At 40.0% G+C, this 21,027-nt stretch overlaps 1 protein-coding gene across 1 annotated transcript; it reads left to right on the top strand.

Moving 5' to 3' along the window:
* Positions 1-1,358: 1,358 nt before the first annotated feature.
* LOC308274164 (sulfotransferase 1C1) lies at positions 1,359-14,767 on the top strand (the record flags this gene model as incomplete). Its single annotated transcript, XM_080711640.1, has 7 exons — positions 1,359-1,530; positions 4,302-4,430; positions 5,287-5,384; positions 8,537-8,663; positions 9,572-9,666; positions 14,270-14,450; positions 14,655-14,767. 7 exons carry the CDS (start codon positions 1,359-1,361, stop codon positions 14,765-14,767), a joined length of 915 nt encoding a protein of 304 aa, XP_080567766.1.
* Between the last annotated feature and the right edge of the window lie 6,260 nt (positions 14,768-21,027).

The raw sequence follows: 21,027 nt of genomic DNA, 5'->3' as shown, positions 1-21,027 counted from the left end.
AAGCCAAGCCCCATCACAGGCACAGTAGCACATGTTGGTTGATCTCTTTAAATGTTGTGAGTGAGACAAAAGACCTCAAAAAGCAAACATCTCTTATAAATGGAGTGAACATTACTTTATTAGACTGGTAGCTAAGGAAAATGTCATGGAGCAAACACCTCTTATAAATGGAATGACCATTCTTTTATAAGATTCGTAGCTGAGGAAAATGTTACATATACAATAATTAACTCATAGGGATCTTAGAGTGACGGCCTGACCCCCTCATTCGGCAGATGAGGAAAGCAAAGCTCAGAGTTAGGAAAACAACAGTACATCCTTACACCTAGCCCGGTATCTTGAAGCAGGCTGGTGGATGGGTTGACTACACTACACCTGACCTTCAACCTAAAATTGCAAGTATAAATATTAAATTCATTAATGCTATTCCAACTTCTATCTGCAAGGCTCATCTGTTAGACGTTCCAAGTGCTAAATCTCTACATTTCTGCCGTATTTACTCAACATGCCAAGATTGCACCTAAACTTGCAGCAAATATAGTAATGCTATCCTGTGATTTGCTTTATTCTTTCTCTGTAATTCATTTAATTCTGAGATTTTGAGAGACTGAAATAAAGTTATCTACTATGAAAATAAACATCCCATCCCAAGCCAAGCGAGGCTGTTCCCCCAAGTGGATAAAGATCCCATACTCAGCTAGTTGATTGTTCTTCCACCAGAGGTTTGGGTCACTATGAAATCTGCAATTGTGGACGTCCAGTGAGATTTCTGTGTCACTCAGATTGCCTGTGCTGTATTTATTCTATTGGCAGCCACTGTCCAATAGGGAAGCAAACACAAATTCAATTAAGCAACTTCTCCAAGCTCCATAGCTACTTAGATCAGGTGTAGTGTAGTCAATCCATCCACCAGCCTGCTTCAACACCAATCAACCTATGCTATGTGCCGATTCCATTTTGTATTCTTTGTGTTTTTCAAACCTGACCAGAGTCTATGAACTTCTTAACCTCTCCAATAAGTTCCCCAGAATCCTCACATCTTTGCTTTTCACTAAGACCAGATTTGAAGATCCAACACACAGCAGCAAATCCCCCGGGTTTATCTTCCTCCCTAGCACTCTTTCTGTCTCTGTCTGAGTTGTGCTTACTATCTTTACAGCCTGAAACAAAGCTATTCAGGTGCTCACCATTTTGACTTCTCTTACTCAAATGAACATTAAATATAATACTTAGCTCCCACTATCCATCCCTCCTGACTCTCTTGGAAAAGAAAACTATTTAAGAAATGACCATTCTAAGTATTAGAAATGACAAAAGCATATCTTTCTTTTTAGCACCTGTCAAGTCCACATACTGAGATGTCCTTGGAGAAAATGGAAGATCTCCACCTGGAGGAAAAGTACCTTGAACCAGAAACTAAAGAAGTGAACGGAGTCCTCATGACCAAGATGATAAGTGATATATGGGACAAAATCTGGAATTTCCAGGCAAAGCCCGACGATCTCCTCATTGCAACCTATGCAAAAGCAGGTGGGTGTGAGGAGATGGCAGTAGGTGACAGAAGCTTTAGCAAACCAATGCCACAAGAAGTAGGTCCTCTAAATTTAATAACACACCCAGGCGTGGGGGCACACACTTGTAATCCCAGCATTTAGGAGGGTGAGACAGAAGAATCGTGGTTTGCGGACCGCCTCAGCTACTTAGTGAGGCCCATCGCAACTCAGCAAGACCCTGTTTCAAAATAAAAAATCAAAAATAGGGCTGATGGTGTAGCTCATGGGTAGAATGTCCCTGGGTCCCATCCCTAGTGCCGCAAAAGAAAAAAATGCAAGGGTTCCCCAGTGATGGCCCCTGGAAAACATAAAAAACAGGTTTGAGCCAGGTGTGCAGGTAGACACCTATAATACCAGTACATGAGCTTAGACATGAGGATTGTAGGTTCAAGGTTAGCCTTATAACAACTTAGCAAGGCCCTCGGCAACTTAGTGAGACCCTGTTTCAAAATAAAAATAAAATAGGGCTGAGGGTGTAGCTTGGAAGTAAAATGCCCCTGGGTTCAATCTCCCGTACCACTAAAAAACAATCAAACATAAAAGAGATTTGCTCATTAGCTCCAGTGCCCCAGCATTCAAGACTCTCACTCTTAACTAGGTCCTTGGTAGAGAAAGAGGTGTCCAGAATTGCACATCTCCAAAGAACTAAATAAATTACAAAATTATGTAAGAGCACAGAGTCGGGGTAATAGCATGGAAGATCTTGCAATAAATCTTGCCAGCCCAGGCATGCCTTATTCTCTGCTGAGCTCTCTTTGAATGAAACGCAGCCCCTGACCCTGAGAAGTCTCTCCTAGGAAGGAGTGGATATTGAACTGAGTGCTTTCAAACCCATAGAAAAAGTGCTATAAGATCTAGGTTCCAAACCTTCCTCAGTATGGTAATGCGGGTCTGGGAAAGAGGAGGTGATATTTACCAAAATTGTATAAAATGAAGAGAAGTTTGTGGGGAATGCAACAGTCAGGAAGAACAAAGGGTCTTTCCAGGGTAATAAAATATAATAAAAAATAGGTAACCAGGTGTGGTGGGCCACTTTTGTAATCCCAGAACTTGGGAGACTGAGACAGAAGGATTGTGGTTTGTTGACAGCCTCAGCTATTTAGTGAGGCTCTTTGCAACTCTATGAGACCCTGTTTCAAAATAAAGAATAAAAAATATGGCTGGGGATGTAGCTCGGAAGTAGAATCCCCCCCCCCCCGCTTTGGGTTTCATCCCTAGTACCACAAAAAAAAAAAATTGGAAAATGGCTCTAAACTCCCTCCTGAGGCTCACTTGGTCCTCACCCAGCATCTGCTGGCCAGAGTTTGCTTAGCATACCAAGAGAGGAAGTTCCTCTTGGCCCTTGGCCTTTCCTGCTTGCACTGGACACTTCCTCTTGCCTAGATCCAAACTTAAACCTATCTTAACTCATTGAAGTTACAGCTCACCTTAGAAATTCTGTGGTTAGCCACAATACCCTCAATACAATAACCCAATAACCCAAACACACACTCACTCTCACTCTCTCTCTCTCCCCTTCCTCTCTCTCTCTTCCCGCCTCTCTCCTCTTTTATCACTTCTTCTCTACCTCTTTCACCACCACTCAACCTCCTGTGAACTTGACTTAGGCTTCCCAACATGGAGTGTTCCTGCCTCTGTCTTGGTTCTTCAGGTTTCCCAATCTGGCCTGTGCTGCCTCCTCAATGGAGGTACACATCTATCCCTACTGTCCATCTCCATTCCAAGCCAACCAGCTATCTCTCCAGTTGAGTTTTGCTGATCTCCCCTAGCACTTTGCATTCCTTTATGGCCCTTCTGGCACACTTATGGACCTTCCTGTACAGGTGTCTCTGTAAGCCAGAGACACCTGAAGTAGTAAAGAGAGAATGGATGGGTATTCAGCACTCTGCCATGGTTCAACCTTTTGCCTACCTACATGTCCATTTATATTCCTCTTTTGTAACAGAATTCAGTTTGGTTGCAAGTATCAGAATACCCAAAATAACAGAGAATAAGAAGTAGTCTGTATGTTGGCAATCCAGGGCTGAAATGGTGGCCACATTGGTCATCAACAAACTTGGATCCTACTAATGTTTTACTCCACCATCTTCAGTTGTAGCTTTTAATTTTAATGGTCCAATATAACTGCTGGAGTCCCAACCCCCACATGCACATAGTAAACCTCTGCAAGAATGAATGGAGGGAGTTGTTCTTTTAAGAAAACTTCCAAGAATTAGTGACCTGGCTATATATTGCTGCAAGAAAGACTGAGGAAAATGTAGCTTTCTACACAAGTAGCTATATGCCCAGCTAAAATTTGAGGATCTCTTAATTTGAAAGAGAAAAATAAATGTTAACAAGACAAGAAGTAGTCTCTGTCATATCTCCTCAAAAATGATCATACGCTTGTTAGAGCAGGTACATTGGCTAATTCATCTTTATAGCTTCCTACATCATTTCATTCAGTATTTATTCCATCAAGCTATGTCTATTACATGCAATGCCCCATGCCAAGTACTAAGGACAAAGAGAACAGAAGGTATCACAAGGAAGCATAGGTTATAAGCAGATCCCAACACTGAGCACATAGGGCCACCAGTGCTGGTAAGAGAGGCCCCACCCCCTCGGGGTTGCACACAGAAGAGGCAACAGGCTAGATGATTCTGCTCAATATCAGAAAATGTCAAGTTAACCAAATATATGAAAAGAAAGAAAATCAACTCAAACTGTACTATGAGTGGGTAGAATGAGAGTAACTGATGCTTCTAGGCACAACCTGGACACAGGAGATTGTGGACATGATTCAGAACGATGGGGATGTGCAGAAGTGCCAGCGGGCCAACACCTTTGAGCGGCAACCTTTCCTAGAGTGGGCCTTGCCTCCACCCCTCAGCTCAGGTAAGTCGGCCCAGCTGGGACCCAGGAAGTTAACATCATTGTACAGTGTCCATTTTCACCCAAAAGGAAAATCACTTCTTCAATTAGCCTTCTAGAAAATATCTCCAAATGGAACTGGGAAGGAATTTGAAGGCAGTGTGGGTCCAGGCAATTAGAGGAGAAAACTCTCCATTTTTTTCTAATATATGTCATTTTGCAGCATCTGACAGCACCTTCCTTCCTGCAGCTTGAGCATTGAGAGTGGCCATGAATGTGTAACTCAGGGAGAACAAGCACTATAGTTTGGATCCTAAGTGTTTCCCCCAGTGTGCATGTAGCAAAGCCCTGCTCCCCAGATGATACAAGTGGAGGTGATAGAGCCTTCAGGGGACTGGACATAAGTGCAAGGTGTTTAGCTCATTGGGGGTGTGCTCTCAAAGAAGTGGGACTGAGCCCTTTTGTCCTTCTATCTTTACTTCCTGGCCACGTGGTGAGTGATTTTGCACCACTGCAAAGTCCCACCATGATGTTCTACTTTGCCACAGGCCCAAAGCAACAGGACCAAATAATCATGAACTAAAATCTCCAAAACTGTAAGCTAACATGAGCCTTTGGTCTTTATAAGTCAATTATCTAAGTACTTGTTATAGTGATGGAAAGCTGACTAGCACAGAAGGATTGGTGACACATAGCACCCACTTATTAAGAACCACACTTCTTGCTATATAGAAAATGTGACACTGTTCAGCCAAAAGAAACCTACGCAACCAATATTTTAGTTGTGGAGCAAATTATTTGGTCAATCTTATTCCCAGTGTTTGAAGCCCATGTAGTTAATGAGAAATATTTGGCTGAACTGTGTGGCCTTAATTCCCAGGTCTGGATCTGGCCAACAACATGCCTTCTCCAAGAACTCTGAAGACTCATCTGCCTGTTCAGATGATACCACCTTCCTTCTGGAAAGAAAACTCAAAGGTAATTATTGATCAGTGAGGCCAAAGAATGTCTCTATCTTAGTAGCAACAAGCAAGCATGGAAAGAGAATAATGCACCAATAAAAGCATAAAAAATAAAAGTATTCAGTTGTATTGTAATGTGGAGAGAGTAGATGGCCAAGATTAAGATTTGGTGCATCATTAAAACCCAGAAAAAAGAGAGAATCAGAAGCAATCATTCACATTTCGCCCCTAGCACTGGATGAAGATGGTATTCTGCTGAACAGACCTGCTTATTAAGATTTCTTTATGGAATTCATTGTAGGAGGTTAAAGAATCTACAGTTCTTAGTTGTAAATGCGACTCCTAACATTAACTTACTGTCCCAGGAACATTCAGGTTTCCAAAATAGCTTGCCTACCAGGAGATGTGCTACTGTAGCTGATCTGAGCATTTGATTCTGCCACATGGAATTTATTGCAAATTTTTAAGTTGATATTTGGTTCATATTCCATATTTCATTAATTTTAAGACTCACTGATGGAGCAAATATCAAAAGGATATCCTAGAACATTCAGTGGGAATTGTATTTATGGGATGTGAGTTAGAAAGCATATTTTTGTACCAGAAATTGAACTCAGAGGTATTCTACCTTTGAGCTATTACCCTCAGACCATTTTATTTTGAAACAGGGTCTTCCTAAGTTGCTAAGGGTCTTGCTGTGTTGAACCTATGAGCCTTCTGTCTTAGTCTTCCAAGTACTGAGATTATAGGAATGCACCACCATGCCAAGCTTTTATAAACAAATTTTAAATGAGAGAAATAAAGTATCCTATTACCTGGGAGCTTGCTGCATGAGATTCTCTCTCTCTTCTCTCTCTCTCTCTCTCTCTCTCTCTCTCTCTCTCTCTCTCTCTCTCTCTCTCTCTCTCTCAGAGTAGGCTTAAGTTTCTACATACTGAAAAAATCAGATTTTGCATTCTGAAAGAAAAGGATGAGTTTCTGGATAACAAGGTGACATGACTCCATTGGAGTTGCCAAATAGTAGCCATAAGTGTGGGTCAATTAGATTTCTGCCCTTGGAGAGTGTAATTGACAGATGTCTTCAACTGCTGTACTTTTGTGTGTATATCTGAAAGCATTGTGTGGGGTGTGGGTGTGGGTGTGGGTGTGGGTGTGGGTGTGTGTGTGTTACTGGGAGAGAACCCAGGGGCATTCTATTTCACACCTATACAACCAGAATTGTAATTATACATCATACTCAGGTATAAAGTGATAATAATATATATGCACACAGAATTTGGTGCATTTCCCTCTAGATTCCACTCTCTTCCCTCCATCATCCCCATACATGTCCTGAGGTTGGCACTGGTAATTTCATATACATACATAGCATGATTTAACTGTTTACTTCCTATTCCCCTTAAACTTTTTATGTCCCCCTCTTCCTTCCACTTCACCCCTACCTACCATCACTCACTGAAGTATCTGCTCCTTTATCTGAGGTCTTTTTTGTTTCCCAGTTTCTATCAAGCTTCCACATATGAGAGAAATCATATAACTATTCACTTTCTGAGACTGGCTAATTTTGCTTAGCATAATATTCTCAAGTGCCATCCATTTTCCTGAAAATGACATCATTTTCCATGTATCAAGATGGTATCTTATTCTTGAGGTTATGCCCAGGTCCCTTTGACTTGTAAAAACTTCTCAGTTTATTCCCACAGATGGATACTTTCATTTATGTCATTTTTGCTACTCAAGAACCCAGTATTATAACAGAGACTGTAGACTTAGTGTCAGAAGATACACTAACACTTGATTAGTTATCACACTATCATCTTCTTTTTGTAAAAATAAGGTCTTCTAAATAAAGTAAAAATCTCACTGGCATCACCTCCACTTATCCACTAATATTTCTGGGTTTTTTGAGTAGAAAATTATTTAGAATGCTTAGTTAAAACATTTCCTTTTATGATGACATGGTAGGCTGAAAAATGGTTATCCAAAGATACCACATCCTAATCAATAGTACCATGGAATGTTACATGTGACTAAATTAAGAATTTTAAGACAGGGTATGTAATTATTCTGGATTATCTGGACAATAGGTATTACCACAAGGGACTTTATAACAGGAAAGCAAGATGATCAAAGGAGAAAATAGATCTGACAACTCAAGAAGAAGTTAGAATAATTCTAGAAAGGAGTCAAGAACCAAGAACGCAATTGGCTTCCAAATGTTAAAAACAAGAAAATTAATTCTTCCCTGGAGCCACAAGACACCTCACACCTTGGTTATAGTCCAGTGAAATCTAGTCTTATAAAAGAATAAATCTCTGTTGTTTTAAGCCATTATATTTGAGGTAATTTATTGCAGCAGCAACTAGAAACTAACACAGGTCAACAGACACTGGGATCTTTCAATCTTATCAGTGACTGAAAAGTGGGAATGATAATTCCTCTGTAAAGCGGGACTCCCAACTTGTCGAGGTGAGACTAGTTGGCTCACTGCTTAGTTCTTTCTGTCTTATAACCTCGTTAGATTCTCTGCTTACAAAAATCCAGGGAGGACCTTCTGTTCAAATGCTGAAAAACTCTATGCCCCAAGGTCTAAATGTCACGCCTTCCCCAACTTAAATGTTGAAATTATAACCCCAAGGAAATGGCGTAGGAAGTAAAGGCTTTGGCAAGTGATGAGGTCATGAGGATGGAGTCCTTATGTAAGTGATTAAGACCCTTATAAAACACAGCCATCCATGAGGAAGCTGTCCCTCAAGAGAAGCCAAGTCTGCTGACACCTTTGTCTTAGTTTCCTCAGACTCTATACCTTAGGCAAGGTTTCTATCTATAAGGCACCTCATCTCAGTATTTTGTTAAAGCAGGCTGAATAAGACAGGACACCATGAAAAGCCTCCTCATTCTCCCAGTTAGAGTGAGTACAGTATTCATCATGCAATCCAGGAGAGGGTTCTGTTAATAGTAGTTCTAAGACCACAGTTATAAGCCAGAACTGTTCCTGGGGAAACTAGAAAAGTTGACGACTTTAATCATGGGAAGAACATGCACATTCTGTTACTCCAAAGGGATAATCCTAGATTCTACAAAAAGGCTTTCTAAGAACATGGGCCTTGGGTGATTTTTCTGTCTTGTTTCTCTCTGCCACTTACTCTGTCTGCTTTTTTGTTCCAGATTATTTATGTGGCTAGAAATGCTAAGGACTGTCTAGTTTCCTACTACCATTTCTCAAGAATGAATTCGATGGTACCTGACCCTGGCACTTGGGAGGAGTATATTGAGACATTCAAAGCTGGAAAAGGTAAGTGCAATAAAACTGGGTTTCTATTTCCTTACTCACTTACCTACTGATATCAGAAAAGAACGTGTTTTGTTGAATGATTGTATCCATCAAGGTCCTTCAAGGAAATAAATGGTGCACTCAACTAGGTCCTCTTAGAGATATCGTCAGACAGACTCTTTACACAGATATAGGCAGGGGTTAGAGAAACCAGAAAGACTAGTAGAATATTCTGAGGGAGGTGAACAGCAGCCCGCTGGAGATAGGAATGTCCCCTTGATTTGAGTTGAGGCCTTTGTTGGGAGGATAAGTCAACCACAGTGAGATAATAGAGAAGACATCAAGGAAACAAATACACTCTCTCCCTCTCCCTTTGCCTCCAAAAGCCTCCCATTGCCTCTTGAAGCAAATCCCATCTATAAGCCTGAGGGCAAAGGAGTCCAACGATACAGTTTTGCAGGTCAACCTGCAGGGTTCTGCACAGGGTAAAAAAAAAAAAAAAAAAAACTATGGAAGGTGAGTTGGCAGGGCCAAAAAAGACACCCAGAATATCTGTCTCTCTCCCATTCACCACCCCAGAGAGCAAAGGCCCAAAGACCTAGTCACTGTAGATTTCTAAATGTGAAAGTCTTTTCACAATCTTCCTGCTAGGAACAATATTTATTGCTCTATGCACCATGCAGCAATGCAAAGGAAACAAAAGATTTTTCATCTCTGATCATAAGGCCATCGTTCATGGAGAAGAAAGTTCAAATACAACCCAGGAAATTCAGAATAATTTTTCATCATGTCTCTAAATAGTTAATAAGAATTTTGCTCAGGATCTCTGTATTTGGGGTAGTATCTATTAAATGTCCTCTACTATTTGAGATAGCCATGTGCAGATGATAAGTTTTACATTGACATTGACATCTTATCTTTCTCCTCAGTGTTGTGGGGTTCCTGGTACGACCATGTGAAGGGATGGTGGGATGTGAAGGATCAGCACCGCATTCTCTACCTCTTCTATGAGGACATGAAGGAGGTGAGGAGCAGTGTGATCCCGGTCATATCCTCCCACATCCTCCCACAACCCCCAGTGTTGACAATCCCAGCTAGGACCCTGCATATGGGCTTGCCCACAGAAGAACCCCTCCAGGATGCTCTTTCCAACTCAGTTTTATCCTCCTAAACTCTAGCTACTTCTTTTGTCTTCTTAACTTTCTTTTTATTTTTTTGAGATCACAGTTTCCATAAAATTCTTCTTAGAAAAGAGCATGTGCTTTACAGTCAAAGCAACTTGTTGGATCCTGATGCATATAAATCATGTTTTGTTGGGTTTTTTTCTTTACCTAAAAAATGGTATTATGTCCATCTCGTGTATATCTCGTTAGAAAGATCTAGGACATCGAGCCGGGCGTGGTGGCACACATTTGTAATCCCTGCGCTTGGGAGGCAGAGACAGGAGGATCACGCAGGTTCGAAGCTAGCGTCTCTGGCTTAAGAGACCCTGTTTCCAAATTTTAAAAGTATAAAATAGGTCTGGGAGTGTATCTGGATGTAGAAGGGCTTCAAGGAGCCCCAGTACCACCAAAAAAAGAAAAAAGAAAGTAAGATCTAGGACATCATATTTGCAAAGAACACATAATTGGTTCAAGAAATGTGAATTTCTTCTCCCTTTTCCATACCTCAGCCCCCATCACTGACTGAGGTTAGTTCATCCATATAAATATTTGCAGGATTTGTATCACATTTGAAGCACAGTAAACAGATTTCTTCATTTTGTATGGCTTAAGGCATCACAGACTCACTCTCATGATCTTATAGATTATTAATTTTTTTTTTTTTGGTGGTAGTGGGGTTCCTGGAAGCCCTTCTACCTCTGGGCTACACTCCCAGACCTATTTTTTATATTTTTATTTGGAAACAGAGTGTCCTAAGCCAGCGCGAGCATCTGGCTTCGAACCTGCGCGATCCTCCTGTCTCTGCCTCCCAAGCGCGGGGATTACAAGCATGCGCCACAACGCCCAGCATTATAGATTAATATTAAAAACAATTACCACTTCCGGGAAGATGGCGACCGAGAAAAGCGGGGCTTAAGAGTCCCGCTAACAACCAATCTCCATTACCACAAAAAGAGCGCCTTTCATAGCCAGAAAACACCATCACCAGAAAAACAAAAAAAACCCACCAGGCTCCAGAGAGAAAGCGGACTGAGAACAGAGCTCAGGGCCACAGAGGAGACACACGCGCCCGAGGACGCGGCAGCAGCACCATACTGCCAGCGGCAGCGGCGAACTCAACGGACAGCTACAGCAAGCCAGGTGAGCCGATGCGGAACAGCCAGGCGGGATCTTTCGGCGCAGACAGCATTTAAAGCTCCCAGTGGCTGAGCTCAGCACACGCTGCAGAGATTCAGAGTGGAAATCAAAACCAGAGAAGAAAAAATACGCCAGCCTCATGGCCGAGGGCGTGGCAGAGGCGCCATATTGCCACCGGCGGCGGCAGCAGCAGTGAATTCACCGAGTCCAGTACAGCTACATCTGCGTACTCAAGAACAGTGAGTCAAATTGCGGGCCACAGAGGAGAAATCGCAGTATTGGGCCTCCTGGGACTTGACCCAGTGAGGGAGTGGTGGTGGCAGAGATATCACACCATAGGAGAACGTGCAACCTGGCACCCCCCATAGTTTAAAGCAGCCTCTATCGACTCTGTGATACAACCCAGTAAAGGAGTAGTGGGGTCTGAGATAATACAGACTCGAGATCCAGAGGACCTTAAGTGAAGCCATAGTGACCCAAGGGAAGAACCCAGAGAAGGCACAAACCTCCGAAATCATGGGAAAGAGGAATAACACTGGAGTAATGAATGTGCATAACCCCACAACATCAGAACCTGATAAAACAGAAAATCAGAGATTTCTAGAAGATCAAATCAGGAAAATAACTGTAGAAATAATAGAGGTGCTTCGAAAAGAACTCAGAGAGAGCCAAAAAGAGATAAAGGATGCAATTAATGAAGTAAAGGCCTCAATTCAAAGCACAAACAACCGATTAGACCACATGGAGAACAGAATCTCACTCTTAGAAGATGAGCAATCCAAAAATGAATGCATAGTTTCTAATCTAGAAAAAAATATCCAACAGCAGGAATCTGACATTGAAGAAATATGGGCCCATCTTAAGAGAGCTAACCTAAGAATAATTGGAATAGAGGAGGGAAAAGAAAGTGATACCAAAGGGATCAACAATCTCTTCAAGGAAGTAATAGCAGAAATTTTTCCAAATATAGAGCAAGAGGTTGATACAAAGGTCCAGGAAACTTATAGAACTCCCTTTAGACAGGATCGGAGAAGAGGATCCCCACGCCATATAATTGTCAAAATGACCAATGTGGAAGCCAAGCAGAGAATCTTAAAGGCAACAAAAACAAAGGGCCAAGTGACATTCAGAGGCAAACCAATTAGAATCACTCCAGACTTCCCAAACCAAGTCATGAGAGCCAGAAGGGCTTGGAGTAACATATTCCAAACTCTGAAAGAAAACAACTTCCAGCCAAAAATTTCCTATCCAGCAAAACTTTCTATCAAATTAGATGGAGAAATAAGAAGCTTCCATGACAAACAGAAACTGAAGGAATTTATGTCTTCAAAACCAGCGCTAGAGAAAATACTCAAAGAGATTAACTACAAAGAAGAAATAGGTAACACTCACCAGAACCAGAGAAACAAGAGTTTCCATCCAACAGACAACTAAGATTGGTTATCTGTGAAGATTCATTATTTATGTTAGTCTTTTACCTATCTCTAAGTTGTATTGTTTGCCTTTATTGTTGTTAATTTTTAGGATTTCTAGTTGGAATATTAATATACCTTCAGATATAGCATTTGGAAATATTTTATCCAATTCTATTAGTAACTTTTAACTCTGTTTACATTGTCTTTGGATATACAATATTTTCTTTTATTTTTTAGGGAGTTTGTATATTCTTCTGTTGCCTGTGCCCTTGAAATCATATCCAAGAAATCACTGCCAATTTCAATGTTGTGAGGTTTTATGACCCAGATTTTCTCCTAAAAGTTTATAGTCTTAAGATTTATATTTAGGTCTTTTATCTAGTTTGAGTTAATACTTGTATATGGGATTAGGTAAAGGTCCAATTTTATTCTTTTCCATGTAATTATTATTTTTCAACAATATTTAGTTAAAAGATTATTATTTCCACCACCAAATGTTCATGGAAACCTTGTCAAAAATAACTTGACAATATAGGGAAGAATTTAGCTCTAGGCTTGTATTTAACTCCAATAGTCTATATATCTGCCTTTAGAACAGTACTACACTGTTTCAATTATTGTAGCTTTATATGGTTTGAAATCAGAAAATATATATCTGCTAGCTTTGTTCTTTTTCAAGATCGTTTTGGGTATCTAGAATTCATATTCCATATTAGGATAGATTTTTTTCTGAAAAATAAATATATAAATATATGATAGTTTCACCTAAAAAAACAGAAAAAAATATGCTCTAGTAAGAAAGAAAGCAAAAAGAAATATTGAAATGCTATCTTTAAATCATCAAACGCTTGGTATCAGACAAATGAAACTGTTATGTGAGATTATCATTTTTAATTTTGGATAAATTGCTATAATACTAGATGTCAACCACTAAGCCAAGCATGGGAATGGGGATGGGGAGAGAATGGGGTGGGGATCGGGTGGGGGCTGACTGGGCGATGTGTGCATGTATGTCTACAAAAGTTTGTATCCCACTATGATGTATGAATACAGTGCACAAATAAAATAAAATTTAAAAAAAAATAAATAAAAATAAAATCAATTACCAACTGGGCATCATGGCACATGCTTGTAATCCCAGCATTTGGGAGGCTGAGACAAGACGATCACAGTTCGCAGACAACCTCAGCTACTTAGTGAGCCCCTCCACCCCTTAGTGAGACCCTGTTTCAAAATAAAGAATAAAAAATAGGGAAGGGGGTGTAGTTTGGAGGTCGAATGCCCCTGGGTTCCATCCCCAGATCTGCAAAAAAAAATACTAGTTATTGGTAGACTGTTTGGGCATTTGGGCATAAATTATTATGCCAATGCAAAGAAGTCCTCTGGGATTTAATCAAAAGCTACAACTCCTTCTCTGTTTGCATCTTCTTTGTCAGAAAGAAGTGAACATCTTCTTATTGGTCTTCTGTTAAACTCATAGACCCCATTTTTGCCATCTCTTGTAATCCAGGTACCAGAATTAACCCTACTAACCAAACATTGTTCCACCTTCCCACTGTCTTCCCTGACTGTCACAGAAGATGTCATTGTTCCTCCCTACCAGATTTCCTGGTCTCTCTGGATACAGGAAGCATGGACTTTCTCAGCCAAGAATTGCAGCTGGCCATTTTCTACTTGATTCCCCTCCTGCAAGGCATGTCCCTCAGTGGCAGAAACAGTCCTGGTCTTTGTGTTGCCACGGCATCTGGGACAGTATGGTACCTTTCACCAGTATCACTTGAGAAACTATTTGATGAATATGTTCAAATTAATCTCTTAACATATCCCTCCCCAATTCTATTTGTCAAAGCAGAACATCATCTCTAATAGAACACCCAAAATTATTTGTTTTGTGTAACTGTTCCACATACAGGACCCAAGGAGGGAAATTAAGAAGATAGTGAAGTTTCTGGAGAAAGAAATTACAGAAGAAATTCTAAATAAAATCATTTATCACACCTCCTTTGATGTGATGAAGGAAAACCCAATGGCTAACTACACCACTTTACCTGCCAGCATCATGGACCACTCCATCTCTCCTTTTATGAGGAAAGGTAGATGAGATTTATATCCTAAGATGTTAAATGACACTCTGGTCCTTATGATCTGCTTAGATTTCCCACTGATGTTTCATGCCTGGTGTTTCTTCTTGCCATCAACAAGTGTCATGTGTCTTCCTATCTTGTACACTACGTAGGGTGTACACTCAGTTCTCCATGCACTTCTGCAACAATCACTGATATTTTGCCTTGTTTCAGGAATGCCTGGTGACTGGAAGAACCATTTTACTGTAGCTCAAAATGAAGAATTTGACAGGGACTATGAGAAGAAGATGGCAGGGAGCACTGTGACCTTCCGTACGGAGATCTAAGAACAGGTGGGGTGAAGGTTCTGCCCCAGACTTTATTTCTGGACTACCCATTTGAGCTTCATGGTCAAGAAAAAGACATTCTTCCTACAATACTGTGTTGTTCCATACTATCTGTAGATCCTTGCCACTAAGATATTATTTCATCAAAATGTAATCAAATCCTGGGTAGGCAGTTTAAATGATATCACATGGTCCTTCATGACACATGGCAAAATCCTCACCTCTACTAAGGCAAAATAAGTGCAACTTAAACCCATCACTATTCTATCAGTATCTTATTCCTCAGAGGTAAAATTCATGAAAAGAGATTCATGAAAAGAAAGAAAGAAGAGTGAAAGAGAGAAAGAAGAAAGAGAGAGAAAGAAAGAAAGAAAGAAAGAAAGAAAGAAAGAAAGAAAGAAGAAAGAAAGAGGAAGGAAGGAAGGAAAAGAAAGAAAGAAAGAAAGAGAAAGAAAGAAAGAAGGAAAGAAAGAAGAAATTCAACATAAAGAAAAGTCAACACAAAAAAATGAAGAGAATGAGAAGTGAACATTTGGGAAAAATGTGAATAAATAGCTTTATTTGTGCTGCCCTAACAGAATATGTGAACAATTCTTAAAGAACAGAGATTTATTTCTTTTAATTCTGAAGACCAAAGTCCACAGTAAAGGGTCAAAGCCTGGCCAGGGCCTTCTTGTTACATCATCCCATGGTGGAAAGTTAAAAGTCAAGGGAAAGGAGTCAGCAAATTTATCCTTTTATTAGGAACCCACTTTCTAGATAACTGACTCACACAGTAGTGGCATTAATCCATCCACACAGCCGAGCCCTCATGATTTAACCATCTCTTATGAGGCTTCACCTCCCAGGAATGCTGCAATGGGGATTGAGTTTCCAACACACCACTTTGAGGGGCATATTCAAACAATAGCGATAGTCAAGAATGAGACAGAGGATGGCCCAACTCGTAGAGATATTGGAGGATGAGGTACAGAGGATAACATGAAGGGACCCAGTGAGATGGGTCTGACTCCAGCAGACTCAGGCTGAGTTGATCCCAAAACCAAAGAGAAACGACACTGCTGGAAAATGGAGCAAATGTTGAGGAGAACATGATAAGCGAGAAGCTCAACCCACTTCTGGGACCAACACAAAGCCAGAAAGCAGAGAAGGATTTTGCAGTTGAGATGGACTTCTTAGAAAAAGAACCTTCAAGTTAGCCCAAAAAAAAAAAAATAAGATATTCTCTCCTTCATTTTAAGAAAAACTTGAATCTCACAGCTTAGGGAGGAGGATCACTTTTCATACCTTTTTTTTTTTAAATGGCCCTTAGCAAAATTGTCAGCATTGCCAAGTAGGTCAGCTACATATGCATTCTTGCTCTGTCTCTTCTTTTATTAAAACCTATCTCAAGAAAATGTCTGCCCTCATTTTCACAAGGTATGCAAAGATTAGTGCATTATTTTAAAAGAATTTGAGTAAGGTACATTTTATGGAAAGGGTGATTTCCTGTACCACTAAAACATATGATTCATAAAAGATAGCGACAACAAAAACCCTCTTTGTGTTCTTTTGTCTTTCTTCTTTCTAAGGGAAGCAGGCAAATCATTAACCACATGACAAATAAGTCAGTACTACAGTGTTTACACGGCGCTGAGCAACATAAAGGAAAGCTGGCAAACTGAGCCAACAGGATTAAATAGCAAATTTTGTCTGTGAACACCCACACCAGATGTCTTCAGTTCACATCCCAGGAACTACCTAGACATTTAGATATAAAGTATATAACAACTCTCTTTCTGAATACAATGTGGGTTGGGCATATAGGAGGTACTGAGGAAAATAGAATCATTGTGACTGGAGTTTTCTACTAAGCAAAACTTGCCTTTCTTCTTTTGCCACTGTTAAATTCTTTTTACTTTAATTATAAAAACTAATCCCACTCTTACAATTTCCAAACAAGTAATTAAAGTACTTCTAGACTTACGTTGTGTCCTTTTAAATAATATCTAATGTACTATGAATAATTAATGATTTAATTAAAATTGTAAATATCTATGGCCCCAGCCTTATAGACTAAAGATGATAGAAACAATGACTATCCAAATATTATCTTTAATTTAACATTCTCAGGGGTCTTAAGTACATTCAAAAGAGCCTTTATTCTAACAACACACTATATATTTACACACACACACACACACACACACACACAAACACACATACACTTCCAAATAAACCACAATCATGAGCAATCAAATTGTAAATATTCAAAATAACTTACTTCGTATCTTATTCACTTAGATAAAAATTATCAGTAGGGCCGGGCATGGTGGTGCATGCTTGTAATCCCCACGCTTGGGAGGCAGAGACAGTAGGATCACGCTGGCTTAAGAGACCCTGTTTCCAAAAATAAAAAAGTATAAAATAGGTCTGGGAGTGTAGCCTGGAGGTAGAAGGGCTTCCAGGAACCCCACTACCACCAAAAAAAATTATCAGTAGGAAATTAGAGTCATAAAACTTTCTAATAAGAATTGGGAGAATCAGAAAGATTCTCAACAACTTCTCACTTTTTGAATGAGAAAACTATGAGTCAGAAAGAGAGTGGTGTATATGGTGTTAGGTAAGGGTCCAATTTTATTCTTTTTCATGTAATTATTATTTTTCAACAATATTTAGTTAAAAGATTATTATTTCCTCCACCAAATGTTCGTGGAAACCTTGTCAAAAATAACTTGACAATATATGGAAGAATTTATCTCTAGGCTTATATTTAACTCCAATGGTTTATATATCTGCCTTTATAACAGTACTACACTGTTTCAATTATTGTAGCTTTATAAGGTTTGAAATCAGAAAATATACATCTTCTGGCTTTGTTCTTTTTTGAGATCGTTTTGGGTATCTAGAGTCCATAGTCCATATTAGGATAGATTTTTTCTGAAAAATAAATAAATGTATGATAGTTTCACCTAAAAAAAAGAAAAAAATATTCTCTGGTAACAAAGAAAGCAAAAAGAAATATTGAAATGTTATCTTTAAGTCATCAAAAGCTTGGTATCTTGGTATCAGACAAATGAAACTGTTATGTGAGATTATCATTGTTAATTTTGGATAAATTGCTATAATACTAGATGTCAACCACTAAGCCAAGCAGGGGAAGGAGGGATGGGGAGGGATCGGGTAGGGGCTAACTGGGCAATGTGTGCATGTATGTCTACAAAAGTTTTTTTTTTTATCCCACTATAATGTATGAATACAGTACACCAATAAAAAAATTTAAAAAAAGGAAATGCACAAATCACATATTGGATGCAAAAGAAAAAAAAAAAAAGAAAGAGAGTGGTTGTCCTTACCAACATGTCATGCAAGGTGCAGTTGAATCAGGATGCCATAATCCCTGGCTAGTGTGCCCGCCCACACTCATTATAGGCATCACATAGGTTACAACTGACTCCACTTTGGACTACATCTCGCACTAATCTGATTCTTCTTCTCACTTAGAACAATGCTATCATAACTCGACCTTCCATGGATCCTTTCTGATTATGTAACAACTTCTAACACCTTTCTAGCATTCTGGCTCTTACCTACCCTCACCCCCATCAGTGTCTGGATTTCAGTGTCTCCCAAACATACTTTGGATTTCCCTTCATTAATTCTCAAATCTCTTCATGAGAACCCTAGACAATTGCATGGTCTTCTTCACCACACAGCAATAAAGAGGATGCTTGCATAGGGTAAATCATGATAGCCCTCTGGAAAACCTCTTTCTCCTGGGTGATTTTTCCACCTATTCCCTTCTCCACCATATCTTCTCAAGGACATATTCACATGGTTGTGTTCTGAAACTGCCTTATATTGAAAGCTGAATTTTGGGACACCCCGGAAAAGGAGTCCATACCAAGTTCCCCAAAAACCTTGCAAAACAGAAGTCTGGAATTTCCACAAATCTCCATTAGCCTTGAGTGACCACCCATGATTTGCCTCATTTTTGCCTTAACTAGGGAGAGCAAGTGAGAAAAATATAGTCAGAATGTGGTTCAAATGGGAAGTAAAAACATGTTCAATCTTCCCTTCTCTCCTACCTAAGGACAGCAGCCTGCCTCAGTTAGCTCAAGTTGAGTCCCTGGTTCTGTTCAGTTGTATTTTCTATAGGTGGGTGTGTAGACACTGCAGATATATATTTGTGAACACAGAGATGCTAAGTGGGGATCACATGGTACTCCCAGAAGTCTACATTATCATGAGAACTTCTGAATCTTCTTTCCAAAGACCACTCCCACCAATAGGAAACTTGCACCCTAAAAGAGTCTGCCTCTATTTCATGTTTGTGGGGAAAGAACACACAATTATCTAGGTAAAGAGAGGGCACAGGACACCAAAGCTATTGAGATGGGAGCTGCTCTTCCACCCACTTACCTCTCTGGGAACACTCTTGAGAAATGGTATACATGCCATGGATTCTAGGAATAAAAATATGGACATAGAAGAGACCCACAGTGGATGTGGCCATGTTGGCAAGGACTCTAGAAAGTGCAAGGTGAGATTTTCAAGGGTAACAGAAACAGCCTTCATCCAGAAGAAAGGAAGGATCAAGATGCATTCTGTGTAGTTAATGGACAGCTCACCACATGTTAGGTTATCTCCAGTGAACCACCGAATTGCTGAACTCTTGTGGGGAGCCAGTCACCCCAGAAGCAGTCACTGATAGTATCCACTCAGAGGGGCAAGGTCTATGTCCAAAGTTTAAAAGAAAAAAATGCTGAACTGACTGAGTACAGCGTGGTCTACAGAGACATAAAATACCAGAGTCCATCATGACTTTAACCAAGAGGCCACTGGTTATTTCCTAAACTTCAAGGTGAACATCCCCAACCACCAGCACTGAGTCAATGCCTATATTTACCAAAGCTCAAGTACCTTATATAAAGCACTGCAGTATTGGCCTACACACATCTTCCTGTATACTTTAAATCATCTCCAGGTAGCTAATAATATTTAATCTGATCTTATGTTTTGGATCTGGAATGTTCTCCCCCAAAAGCTCATGTGTTTGGAAATACATCAATATTGAGAGGGAAACAATTGATTCATCAGTGGATAAGTCTACTTGTAGATTAATAATCTGAAAATATTTTCTGGGTGGTAACTATTGGTAGGTGCGACATGGCTAGAGGAGATAGGTAAATGGGGCTATGACCTTAGTAACTATAGCTATTCCTGGTCCCTTTCTTACTTCTTTTTCTTCTTTTTCTTCTTCTTTTTCTTCTCCTTCTTCCTTCTTTTTTTCTTTCTTCTTCTTCTTCTTCTTCTTCTTCTTCTTCTTCTTCTTCTTCTCTTCCTCCTTCTTCTCCTCCTTCTCCTCCTTCTCCTCCTCCTCCTCTCCTCCTTCTCCTCCTTCTCCTTCTCCTTCTTCTCCTCCTTCTCCTCCTCCTCCTCCTTCTCCTCCTCCTCCTCTTCCTCCTCCTCCTCCTTCTCCTCTTCCTCATTCTTCTTCATTGTCATGAGCTGAGCAGCTTCCCCCACACCATGCCTTTCTACCATGATGTCATGATGTTTCTGCTGTGGAGCCTGACAACCATGAACTGACTCTGAAACCATGAGCCAAATAAACCTTCCCCACTCTAAGTTGTTCTTGTCAGGTATTTTGACCACAGGGAGGAAACGCTGACTAATTCAAAGTGTAATATAAATTGTTCTTATACAGTATTGTTTAAGAAATACTAATAAGAAAAAAGTCATTACATGTTTAGTACACACACAATTTTCTTTGCTAGTATTTTCGGTGCATGGCTAATTAAATCTGAAGATGCAGAAACTATGGATAAGGAAGGACAACTTACCTACTTTCACAACCCATTTCATTTTTCTTTTGCCTTCAGCAAACACCTCAGCAGATCTTTACCAGTGGAGGAATCCAAACCTTCATCCCACAGGGTCTAAGCCATTAGCAGTCCTGACTGAATTGGGTTATGATACTTTATTGGTTTCCCCATGATAATACTAAGAGATACTGATTCTCGTTTATGTTGACAGGACATGATAGTACTGAGACATGATAGTACTGAGACACCCCAAGGAATCTCTTGTATTCTAGATATGCTCTTCCTTTCTCCACTGTAGAGTGGATGCATTCAAGACACTATCATATATCTTACTTCCACCTTCAGGGCCTGCACAGTCCAACCATGTATATACCTCTTCCAGTGGAAGACAGAATTTGGCTCTGCACACCCATCTTTATAGTTTGGCATGGCATATTACACCACTCTGTAATG

This window comes from Muscardinus avellanarius, assembly GCF_963383645.1.
Source record: "Muscardinus avellanarius genome assembly, chromosome: 15".
Classification (NCBI taxonomy): Eukaryota; Metazoa; Chordata; class Mammalia; order Rodentia; family Gliridae; genus Muscardinus; species Muscardinus avellanarius.
Note: the sequence above shows the minus strand (reverse complement) of the source record. Positions and strands in the feature narration are given on the sequence as shown.